The 13353-nt window shown below is 28.9% G+C and overlaps 1 protein-coding gene across 4 annotated transcripts in view; it reads right to left on the reverse strand.

Annotated features, from left to right (window-relative positions):
• The window catches only part of LOC107456032 (protein qui-1), a 224791-nt gene that overhangs the window by 48981 nt on the left and 162457 nt on the right, over positions 1 to 13353 (reverse strand). For all 4 annotated transcript variants that reach the window (XM_016073796.3, XM_071181411.1, XM_016073797.3 and 1 more), the window contains 2 exons: positions 12337 to 12812; positions 7353 to 7525 (listed from right to left, as the gene is read on the reverse strand). In XM_016073796.3, the coding sequence (XP_015929282.2) occupies positions 7353 to 7525; positions 12337 to 12812 (649 nt within the window). The remainder of the gene's footprint in view (positions 1 to 7352; positions 7526 to 12336; positions 12813 to 13353) is intronic.

The raw sequence follows: 13353 nt of genomic DNA on the forward strand, positions 1-13353 counted from the left end.
GGTCGTAGTCACCGAGAGTCAAGGCCTCACAGTAAGTTTTTGATGTCATCCTCGAAAGTTCTAGGATATGCGGTAATCAGTTTAAATTCAGAGAAAACAATTATAAATAGTTCAAATATTTTTTAAGTGAAGTAAAATATTTTTGCTCTAGCTAATTAGCTAGGGCTTAAAAGTGGTGAAATTTTCTTTTCTTTTTAATTATAGTAAATCAATGTTATTTATCACGTTGAATCTGTTTTTATTCTAGTTGATGTTTTAATGAAGCAACATCATTTGCATTTCGTAATAAAAATTTATTTAATAAGAAAAGTATTTTTTTTTTCAATTTTAAATCACGATTCATCATAACTACATTTAATATCAAATGAATGAACTTCATTCAAATGTACTATTTACAATTTTCTAATATGTCAGGAAATATTGGATTTATGCATACATTAGAGAATAAGAAATGATAGATTTGAATAAAACAACTACGAGACTAAGAAAGGAAATCATATAATGTAAGAAAATAGACAAATGAAAAAATTATAATTTTTTTTGACGTATTCATAAAATTTCTATTTTAAAATAGGCTTTAAAAAGTTCTTTCAGAACAGTACGATAAACATTTAATTTCCAAGTAAAAATAATGTAAACACAAGCGCTACATTTATTTATAAGTAAATGGCGCATATAATATAATAACGGGGCATAATGATTTAGCAACGTATTTTTATCCTTAAGATTTTGAATTTCAAAAAATATTGATAGAATATTCAGAGAGCCCAATTTTTCTGCAAAATTACATTTAAAAAAAATGAGTGTACATGACATCAAAACTTGTTTGATTTCAGGTTAAAATATGAAGGTGTTTTTTTTATAAACGTCTTTCCTTTCATCTCTTTCCTACAGCAATCAAACAGGTTTTGGTATTTCATTCAACTGCCTCTCTCAACTGCGATTTGTCAGATTTCGATAGTTTTAGCTTTTAGTTGGAAAAATATCAATTTGCGACTCCTAAATTCTGTACACTTTTTAATGTCTACCTTTGATAAGATTTATTTATTTTTATCATGGGAGTAATTTAGGAAATACACTGTACATAAAAAAATGAGAAAAATTTTATTACAAATAAAATTTAGGAACTCATTCAAATCTAAAATATGCAAATTTGATGTTAACGCCTCAATGGTTAAAGAATTCAGAGTACCCTCAGTACAATTATTTATTTATTTTGTTAATATAAGTAAAACAAACACAGTTAGTTGCATTACGCGCACACTTAAATAACATTACTGATTTTTAATTTTTCAAAGAAACAAAATTCTTTTTTTAAGCTTATAGATCACGGCTAAAAATCTAGGTATTCATTTGATTATAGATCAATTAGAACATTTTTTGCAGTTAATTATGAGCAAAATAGAAAAATATTGAAAAACAAATATCGAATGCACAAATGCTGAAAAATGTTACTTTTTAAAACGATTATTTATAGTAGAATTTAATGAAGTACATAAGGCTAATTACAAAAAAAATTATTTTGAAGTTAAAAAAAATCTCTAGAACCCAACTTTAAGAGAAAAAAAATCTCTAGCGATTCAAATACCACGTTAATATCAAAAAAGCGTACATTTAAAAAAGTTTTGGTTTTCCTGAAAAAACTACTGCTTTTTTGACAAACAAGCCTCAAAATTTAATAAATAATCCAGATAGTGGAAAGAATTTTCTTCAGTTTGTTTGAAATTATTTGAAACTTTAATGTAATAAATAAATTGGATTTTTGATATTTTAGTTCAGATTTGTTTATGTGACATCTTAAAATTAAATTACAAAATCTAATAATTGGATTTAATACAGTAAAAAAAATATTTATGACTTCTTCTAAAAATACAGAAAGACAATACCTCTGTATAAGAAAAAACCTCTCCTAAAAGCTGTGGAAAATAGTTTTGTTAAGCCCTGTATTTGAACGTAACTTAAAAGCATCGATGATTATTTCTTATTCGAAATAATTTTTGTTAACGAAAAATGATCTTTTATTCTTTCTGTTTTTGTATTTTCTGCAACTGACTTAGCTTTTAACACAGTTTCATTGACATAAATACAGAAGGGTTTGTTTACATACATTATTAAGATTTTGCAGGTAGCCAAACTTGCAATTAGAAACTTTCTTTCAGAATCAGTGAATTCGTTAAAAGTATCCTTAATTTTTTATATTTGATCAGATTTTCTTTTTTCAAATTCACTACTCTGTAAAAATTCTAGATCAAATTACAGTATGAAGTATCAGCACTTTCGGTGCATCATCAGTAAAAACTATTCAAATCCATCCATCCTGTAATTTTACTGTAATATTTATTTAGTTAGAGTGAATCAGTGATTTACGGTAATTATTACTGGAAAAATTACGATGTATCACAGTTGTTTGTTTTGTAACATGATCCTGAAAAATGGATTTTATGGTAAAAAGTACCGACATCCTGTTTGTTGGATCCACAATTTTTACAATGTAGGAGAAATTAGATTATGATTCTTTATTTTATTTCTAAGAACCTGTTTTAAATTTAATGTAGTTTTCTTAAATTTCCTCTTCTTTTCATCGCCTTTGAGAAATAATTTCAGAAGTATTATGTTAGTAGATTGTAAATTTTATCTCTTGTTGTTGACGTATGCCTGTTTAGGCAGAGGGGGTGCGATTGTTCTTGCTTTCCAGTGGCGCCATCTATGGCCAGGAATTCGACTTCTCTGTCGCTCCATACGTCGCACCCGTTTATAAGGCGGACACATTCATGCATCCATTCATCCATAGATCGTAATTTTTGACCTGAATCAGAGAACGATTGATCTTCAATCCAGTACCCCCAGAGATATTGATTTGTTATGGGAACATGGAGGACTTTTGCGACTAGACAGATTTAACGTGCTGCATCAGTCACTTTACTACACGGGGAGTCTTTGGCCGGCGGGATTCGAACCCACGAACTCTCGGACATGGGCCCAGCACCCTACTGACCAGGCTATCCCGGCCCATTTAATCTCTTGGTACACAGAAATAGCTGTGATTTCTGTGAGGTTAGCGCACGTTAATAATCAACTACAATAAACCATTTTTAAAACGAACTCTGTATCAAACAGAATTTCTGCCTAAAAGCAAAAGTTTCGAATGTCTTAACAGCATAATAAATGATATTCTATAATAGTAAATTATGTTGTAAATCATATAACTTGTATAAGTCAGAATTCCTAATGGGGAAACTGAAATTTAAAGATTACAGCTGAAATTATGAAAATGTGTTTTAAACGGAATAATTTCTTTATCTGTGTATTGTATTTTTATTTATTAGTTTTACTTAAATGTTTATTTATTTATTTGTATTTGTTGCATTAGTGATTAAATTTAAGCTGCTTAGTTTAATACTACAGTGAGTCCCTTATTTCAGTCACTCAATGTTCTTAATTTACCAATAATTCAAAGATCCTTAATTCAGTACTGAATAATGGAAGTATTAGGAATAAAGTAACCAAGATGATTTAAGAGGTACTAACTGGCTTAAAACGTCTCAAAACTAAAAATTTCACGTCTTTAATTTTTGAATGTAACTGAAACTACATGAAACAATTAAACATTTCATATTTATTTTCATTAAGTAGCCTAAAATTACATAATCTGAAACATTTTTTTTCTGTCTTCGCTAAAATACGCCGAGGACGCAATCATAAAATCTGTGGAATCAATAGTCCTGTGATCGGTTACTGATCAGTACTATAGGTGCAGGGTTGTGGAGAAAATTACTTCCTCTCTTCAGATCTATGTCTAAATTAAGATAGTGACCTCACAAATGGGTGATGCTGCCATCTATCCGTGGGGTTCTAAGCTAAGAAGTTCTTTCACCTCTGCGGTTCTCTCCAGTCCAACGAAAAAAGGACTTTTTTGGCTTATTTTGCAAAAGCCATTGTCTGTTTCACTAGGTTTGTCGATGTGTCATTAGAAATGAAATTTTTTTTTAAAGTTTTTAAAATAATAAATTTTCAAAATTATAGATTTTTTAATTCTCATGCTCTCCCTTTTATTACAAATTTTATTTCTTTTCTTCAATATAGTATTTTTACTTATTTAAAATGACGGGATAGAGAAATAGAAAACTATAAGATAATTTCAAAAACGTATTTTTAAAATATAATTTTGAAATAGAAATCATCATTAAATATTTATATATAAATTATTTTTTAACGCAATTAACTTTTTCTTCATCACGCCATATTTATTTTAATAACATTATATATTCCGCTAAATTGATAAACTAGTATAAACTGAGTTAATAAACTAAAAGTTTCAAACTAGAAAAAAATTTATTTCCAGAATCAGTAATTGGAAGAAAAAAAATTCTCCTTGCTGAAGTTTTCTGTAAAAATAAGCCATTAAAAAGATAACAAGCAAAAGATAAAGTCAGGCTTTATTAGAAATAACGTGTATTTGAAGAGAATTAGCAGTGACATTTAAAATTGTCCATAAAGTGCTTTAATCAATCAATAATCGAAATATGCTTGGAATAAAAATAAAATATTAAAAATAACGGAAGGCAGCTTCTTTTAAACATGATGTGAAAATGAATTGACGACAAATAATTTCATTCCACTACATCTTAAACGTACAAACCGAACTTGCCTTAATGTTATAATTTTTCTTTAACTGCAAACATTATTGACTTAAGATAATTATAATTTTCTAATCTTATTAAAAGGGGATCACAATTTTAAATAAGATTTTCGCTCCAGTGATTTAAAGTCGTTCAATTTTATTTAAATTATAACAATCGATACTAGTTTAGAATAAGAATAAATCTTTCACAAAATATTAAATTATTAATGAATTTAACTTCATATATAGACAAAGTACTCTAGGGTGTTTTAAATTTTTACTTATTTTTTATGCATTTATTCTCGAAACATGAAATGAAATAAACAGCTTAATGAGGAAATAGCCGTGTGAGATTATAATCGGGATCTTAGAATGCCTGGGGAAATTTTTAACGTTTTAAAACGTTAAAACGTTACGTTTTAACGTTTAACGTTTTAAGCGTTACGTTTAAAAATTTATATATTGTTTTGAATTTTGTTTGATGTAGGGATGCAGAGAAATATGAAAAATTTTAACAAATCATATGGGAATTAATATATATAGCTGAAGTTTTACTCTCTAGAGAAAACGAAACCAAAAGTTATTTCGTGTTCTAATTCACATGAAAACAAATTTTTTCACTGATTGACAAATAGTAATTTGCATTATTTTTTAAGCATTAAAAATATCATGATTTTTACGTCGTAAGCTCCTTAACTTAAAATAAAAGAAAAAAGTTAAAATAACTTAATAATTTCTGAAGTGACAAAACTCATTTCTCAAGAGCATTAGAAGGAAGAAAAAATAAAACCAAGGGAAAAGAGAATGAAATTTTACTAGAATATTATTTTCTGCATACAGCATTCTTGGTTTTTTGCTGATGATTGAATCTAATTTATTTATTAACATCGAAAACATCTATTATTAAAATAGTTTTTTATTTAAAAGAATTACACTATTTAAACTTTTTTATTATTTAAGGTTTAAGAAAAATACGAATAAATGCTCTAATGTTTTCAACAAATTTGAATAATTAAGAGAGAAAAAGGTATTTAGAATAAAAAAAATAGTAGAATATAGCTAATCGATATTTTTTTTAAAAGAAAATAGAAAATAATCAATTCTAGATTTTTTAGAATAAACAGAAAAAGACATGCAATAAATCTAAATACATCTATTATGAAGAACACTGTGAAACATTACTGATCATATTTCAGTATGAAGTACTGGTACTTTGGGTACATCATCCTTGAAATCCATTATAGTAAAATATTTTACCGTAATTTCAGTAACATTTATTTACTTAGAGTGATTCAGTCATTTCACGGTAATTATTGCTGTAAAATTTACGGTATATCAGATTTTTTTGTTCCATTACATGTTCCGGTAAAATGGACTTCAGAGTGGAAGTTGCGGCAAGCTGAGTGTCGATACTTTTTAGTGTAGTTTGATCAGACATTTTTTGAAGTGTAGTTCCAAGATATCTAAATATTCAAGATATCTATAGTGGAAGTTACGGCACGCTGAAGGTCGATACTTTTTACCGTAGTTTGATCAGAAATTTTTTGAAGTGTAGTTCCAAGATATCTAGAGTGGAAGTTGCGGCACGCTGAATGTCGATACTTTTTACCGTAGTTTGATCAGACATTTTTTGAAGTGTAGTTCCAAGATATCTAAATACTATGGGTTTGTGTTTTTGTGTGAAATCAAAAAGAAATGATGGCGATTTCTTATTAAATTGAATTATCGATTAAGGGAAATTCTTATTTCTCCTAAAAATAATAAAATTGGACAAAAAATTAAATTTTGGAAAAAAAATGAAATAGATATTATTTTATTTCAATTATTGGATTTAATTTTTATTCAAAGATCTAAAACTTCAATAATAAAGTAGTTTCCAGAAATTAAAAACTTTTTTTATTATTTGAGGTCAAAGAAAAATGATAATGTATCTCTTTTAATGCCTTCATTGAATTTGAGTAGCTTAAAAGAAAATTTATTTCCTTTTAAGAATCTTTTATTTGGTTGTTCCTTTTAAACGAATTCATCAAACGGAAACTAATGTGACGAGAAGTAATGGAGTGTAATTGAATAATTCCGTCTTGAAATTGCGATTTCTTTTCGAATGTAAAATAACGACAGTAATTCGCCTATAAAGCAGGTTCAAATCGATAAAGAATTTAAATTTCCTCTTCTGTTTTCATTCCTATTCCAAAAGAATTTATTCATGATACTCGTATATAATCTTTTTTTTTGAAACCGAAATCCAATTTAGATTTTGTTTTCCATTCAGATTTGGAAAATATTTTGAAAAAAAAAAATCTTTTATTTCTGCTTAAGTATTTTTGTCCGGATTAGTTTTGTATTTTTCACTAGCTTTTAATGCTCAATAGCACGTTTTCATTTAATTTGAATTAATTAGATAAGAGCATGAATACCTTTTCGTACGAACTGGAAATTTAAACAAATTAATGTTAGTAAAAATTATTCATTAAAATTAAAAACACTTTTATTTGGAATAAAATGTCTTTCTTAAAGGTTATAAAGATTTTAATCCCTTCTTACATTTAAAGCGGAAAGATCTTGTTTACCTTTTTAGCATTCAAGATGGTAAATATTTATTTTGTATTTCCTAATTAAGTATCGGTTTTAATTTCCTTCTATTCTTTCATAATTATATCAATTTTGATATTCTTAAGTACATTAGTCTTGCTAAATTTAAACAATACAATGACATACTGGTAGTACCTACTCATTTCCTTGATTGTATTAAACCATGTAGCGGGTCTATTAAGATGCCGTTGGTTGCCATCCTCAGAAGCGTCAATTGTGGATGCCAAGAGTTCTATCATTTCATTTTCTCGAAGACCAAACGTAGTGCACGCCAAAAAGGTTACTACTTTTCGCATTGTTCGAAAACCATACCTGTTTTAAAAGAGACCAATTTTATTAAGAAAAATAGATTATAACAAATTCAATAACATTCTTCAAAATATAAAAGAAGTGTTTTTCAGAAAAACTTCTGTGGAGGCTAAATTTCTTAAAATTCAAAGTATCAACGGCTCTGGAGCATCTATATTATTAAAGTTGAAAAATTTAAAAAAATGAAAATCATGGTATATTAGCGAGACAAAGGATAACGTTTCCACCGAAGGTTAATATTAATTTCGAAAATCCCTAAAATTGTATTAGATGATTGCAAAAGTTCAGGCAATACGTTGATGTCTTTGAGAAGTAATATTATAAGTCCAGCGAGATTACGGATTGTGAGAGAGTGTAATTATGTCCAACAAATAAGTGAGAAGAAGAACTGAGTCATACTTACTGATGTACCTTGAATTTCATTTTGTAAAGGTTTTTTCTTTGTTAGTCTTATTAGTTTCTCAGGTATTACAAATTCTTGCTTTTCTTGAAATAATCTCTATCCGTTTGTGCTGGCGCATGCATTCTTAAAGTGTGCAAAAAGGTAGCATTTGATTTTTTCTACTGATCCATTAATATTTTACTGGAATACGCGAAAAGAATTTGCAGGATGTGTTCAAAGCTGTTATAGTCCAAATGTTTTGTATTTGGGGTAAATGGACAGATCTTCCCATTCAATGGACATTTTGCACTATCTGGTTTATGTTCTAACTTGCCTTTCATAACTCTCAAAGTACATTGGCTGCCTCGACATATGGGTATTTCTAGAAATGAGCTAGCTGTCGAATTAGCGAGGGCCGGCTCCAGTGCGATTTTCTGCTGTCCCGAACCAATCTCTCCCACATGCATCTGAACCTATATTTTCAAGCTATATGGAAAGATTCCTTGTGAGCAACGGCGCAACTCGGACGGTCAGAGACAAGTTAAGTCGTGACTGCCCCCAGTGTGAGTCAAAAAGAGCTTCTTAAGCTTAACAGGAATAGCTTGAGCAAGATCATTAGTCTTCTCACTGATCACTGCACCCTCAGGAGACACATCTACATTATGGGTATTGCACCTCCGTCGTGGTTGTCATCTTAAGGAGGAGACTTCCCTACACATTCTTTGTGAGTGTGAAGTCTTTTCGGCTCTAAGATTTAAGACTCTGGGACAACATTGTGTTGTGGCCTGGGAACTGCAGCATATTTCTGTCAGGTGCTTGCTGAACTTTATTTCAGCTATAAATCTTCTCCTCTTGTCATGACCTAGGGTTTGGGTGCAAAAGATCTTGGAGCCTTGATCCTTGGAGCTGCCTAATCTCTAAGTCTAAGCCTTTCCTTTGAGGGAGGACCTCTTTTTCCGTTTGCACGTGTGCCAATAGGGCTTTCCCATAGTTCTCGGTAGTTCATTCTTTCTATACAAAGACGTCTTGAAGTGTTCTCCTCATCCAATTCGTATCTCAGTTCAACATTTTTATCATGACATGTGGTGATATTAGAATTCTTTTTTTGAACTGTCCGTTTTTTATAGCATGCTTTTTATATAACTGCTTGCTTTTTCGGTTTTTTGAGATTTTTGATAATTTTATATTGTTCTTCTTAGCATTTTTTTAAACATTCGTTTTTCATGTTTTCTCAAATATTTATATTCTTCCTCAGTGATTAACTCTAATTTCGCAACCAACTTTGTAAGTTCTGGGATTGTCTTCCTAGTTTGCTTTCTTAACGATTTTCTTTAAATTTTCTCTTGTGTGGGCTTTACTATTCACTTTATGTTCAAGAGTTTCTTGTTAAATTTATTTTTGTAGTTCGAAGCCTAGAATGTAAAGTTTTATTTTTCTTGTATTAGTTAAAAGAAATCATTGAATAAAATTTCTTCATCCATTTATTGTATGCATTTTGAATACCATCGACGCTGTAGTTACGCTCTATCAGTGCGATACATATAGCTAAACATTTAATACCAAATTATGAACCTAACTTTTCATATTATGCCTATATATGTCTCCAAAATAAGAGATCTGCCTAAATATGCCTCCGAAATAAGAAATCGACCTAAATATGCCTCCGAAATAAGAAATCTACCTAAATATGCCTCCGAAGTAAGAAATCTACCTAAATATGCCACCGAAATACGAAATCTACCTAAATATGCCTCCGAAGTAAGAAATCTACCTAAATATGCTTCCGAAATAAGAAATCTACCTGAATATACCTCCAAAATAAGAAATCTATCAAAATATGTTTTCCGAAATAGAATGGGCTAAAAATATTAAAGACTGTTAATAGGTATTAGCAAAAATAAACTGATAATTTTCGATAATACCTTAAACTTCTTATATAACAAATGAAAATTGATATTATAATTATTTGAGAAATAAAATTTCTTTTGATTTACTCTCTGAAGGTCATTCATTAATCTATTATTTCGAAGGTTAATAGATCATAACTTTGACTTAAAGTTTTCCTTGATGATGATGATGCATGGGCTAGTTAGTGTTTCAACAGTTTGAAATAGGATTATGCATGCTTTCAAAGTTTTAACACAAAAAAAGTGAATAGACACATTGTTTCAAAGAAGCTTTAAGAACAACTCAAGAGTTATTTATGTTTTAACAAAGTTTTTCTTAATTACTAAAGACTCTTAATCATCGTCTAAGTTTATTTTTATTTTTTATCGAAACTTTTCCGAAGTTTCTGTTGTTCTTTTTTGCTGACAGTTCTCAATATAACATCAATTCCCATCAAATGTAAAATAGCTTATTCTTTAAAGTCTTCATTTTAAAATAATTTCATGCAATTTTTCTGAAATATGCTCAAGTAATCTTTTGATATTTTCAAACATTTGCATTATATATTATATATAAATTAAGATTTAAAAACAAATGGTCATATAGTTAACAATTTACTTAGAATTGTATTCTGGTCATTTAAGAACTGCTTATAATTTTATCTTATTTCAATATGTTAAATTGATATGCTTTTTAAAAAATATTTTTTCAAAGGGAAAAAAGCTCTTTAATAAAGAAAGGAAGTATCTGATGTTTTCGTATACTTTTATGACTTAGGTCTGAGAAGAAACTTGTGGAGGTTTAGTATAACCGATTATAAATTGAATGATTTGCGTTTACAGATTTTTTTTTCTACTTACATCTGAAAAGGTATATTTGTACAGGAAATACAGCAAACTTTTAACGTTTTCAGACACTGAATTTCGGAGGAAAAAATTTCCGAAGTAAAAAATATTAATACTATAACAATCTTTTTTAAATTTTTTTTTAGTTTGGCAAAATATACAGAAAAAGGGTGACCAGAGACTTTTTGTATTTAGACATGAGAAAAAATTTGTTAACGTTTAGTATGAAAGCTTAAACAGAAGATTATTCGAGTTTATTTTTGGGGAAAAATATCTCATTTACTTCCTGGCATTTTAAATTACTAATATTTGTTTTCGAATTCAATTCCTAATATGAAATATACTTCCCTGAAGTCTATGTGTCATATAGTTACTGCTAAAACCAAACATAAGGTATCTGACCCTATTCTTTTCTTAAAAAAGACAATTGTTGCAATTCACAATACGAGGCAGTAAAGAGCCCACATGAATGCAATAAATCAGTCAAAGGTTACTCAATCAGAGGTTATCAAATGTTGCAGTTTTGCTTTATTAAACTTTCCAGGTTCACACGAAAACTAGTCATTCTCGCTGCTTCATTATATTTACCATAAAAACACTTGTGGCCATGTCTGTGATTAAGAAAAATGCATACAAAAATATTTATCATATTTTAAGAATGTATTTCATATTTTAAATTCAAATTGGGATCATTCGTTTGAAATTCAATCATAGAATATCCAACATTAATTTAAATTGCGTTGCTTAGCTGAAAAGATGTGATTTAAGATACCATGTCACTAAAATCGAACTCTCTATTTCGAATTTATTCATTAAGATTTAAATTTAATCAACATTTTTTAATAATCTAATTTTTAAAAAAAATTTAGTTATGATTAAATTTTAATCATCATTTTTAATAATCTAATTTCTTTAAATTATAATCATTATGATTGAATTTTAATCATAATTTTAAATAATCTAACTTCTTTGAATTTTAAATGTTATCGATGAATTTATCATCTCTTTTAATAATCTAATTTCTTTTAATTTTTATTTTCAAGATTAAGTTTTAATCATTGTTAATAATTAAATTTCGTTGAATTTAAAAATTATATTTTTATTAAGTTTAAATAGATAATGTAATTCCATTTTTTCTGTTTCTGTATTTATTGAATTTTCATATTATTTTAGTTATAGTTTACAGCCTGAAATACTTCAACCAACTAGCCCTTATTGGCTGTGGTGTTATCATGGATGGTGTTGAAAAAAATTGCTTCTATATAGTATTTAATTTCGCAGTTGAGGCGTATAATATTTTAACAAAAGTGCGTAAAAGATGTTTAAAGTTTCATAAATTATTTTTCATTAATTGTTTATAATTATAAATGGTCTAAAATTATAACACTTAGAGCTTACGTATTTAATATATTTTGTTACTATCATGGTACTATTCCATACTAAGACACCTTTTCTACATTAGACAGATAAGTCAATTGTTTTTATTTTTTTGAAGCATCACTGAGGTGCTTTTGAGGGTTGCAAATTTAGTTGATCCCAGTGAGTGACAAATGCATAAAATAACTAGGAGCATCACCATAATTATATTTTCAAACTTGATTTTAAATATAGTGTTTCGTATCAGAAACTTTTCCCCTTTAAATAATTCTTCAGAAAAAATAATGTAAGTTTTGAAAAGAAAAAAGAAGTCATGTTTTTACCTGTTTTTCACATTTGAAAAAATATAATCCACAACTTCTTCCAAACTGCCTGGAATGGAGGTGTCTAAAATATCCATCCAAGAATGCCATTTCTCGGCAATTCTTGACAATAGTTTAATATATAATGAATTGGGACTAGCTGTGGACATTTTATCTCTCATGGCTTGAAACTGTGCGGTGGTCAGTGTGTGTTTATGGTCTCTTAGATTGGATTGTAACATGCTTATTGCAGCAGCTGGTGTCAAAGGAGGTATGTGGACGAAACTATCATTGTAAGAAGATCGAGATCTTAGAAAACGTAAGACATCTTCGGCATCCTCACTGATTGAGCATATGACGTGAACATTAGATGGAAGGACCCAAGGAAGCCACCCTAAAATGGCAGACTGACTTCCAGTTGGTGATCGAAGCTCATGTAGGTCATCCAGAACTATCACTAGATCAGTAGGTGAAACTTCAACCATTTTCAAAAGGTCCTGGTAAAATAATTACATTTGCTATAGTAAAAATCATCATCTATTTCACTAGAAAGAAAAATTATAGTGTGAAAGAGCTGGTTTCATTCTCGATTTTTTTAATACAAAATATATGTGTCTTTCTGTTTGAAATAAGAGAAAAAAAATGTTTTTTTTTCTTTTTTTCAGTAAAAAAATTTAAAATTTCACATTTTACTCATTTTTGTAAGAACTAGTAGGCTCCGCCCTCTACACGCTGCTGCTCACCAAACCTCAAAAGTCGTGTTGTAACTTTCCAGAATTCAACACTCACTCGCTTGCTGATGAAGTTTTCATAAATTTGCAAATAAATATGTCACGCAAAATTCATAGTACCGTCATTTGTGCGGCGGGGGCTACTTTGTGCAAATTCGAATTTGGCATTTTTCAAGTGCTGCTATTCAGTATTATGTTTATTTCACGTTAAAAATGTGTGGAATTTGAAGATAGAAGTCTCTTCTATTACTACAAACATTTTTTCGAATTTTAAAACAATCTCAGAGTGTGTTTCGTTCATCCAATG

This window comes from Parasteatoda tepidariorum, chromosome 5 (assembly GCF_043381705.1).
Source record: "Parasteatoda tepidariorum isolate YZ-2023 chromosome 5, CAS_Ptep_4.0, whole genome shotgun sequence".
Taxonomy (NCBI): domain Eukaryota; kingdom Metazoa; phylum Arthropoda; class Arachnida; order Araneae; family Theridiidae; genus Parasteatoda; species Parasteatoda tepidariorum.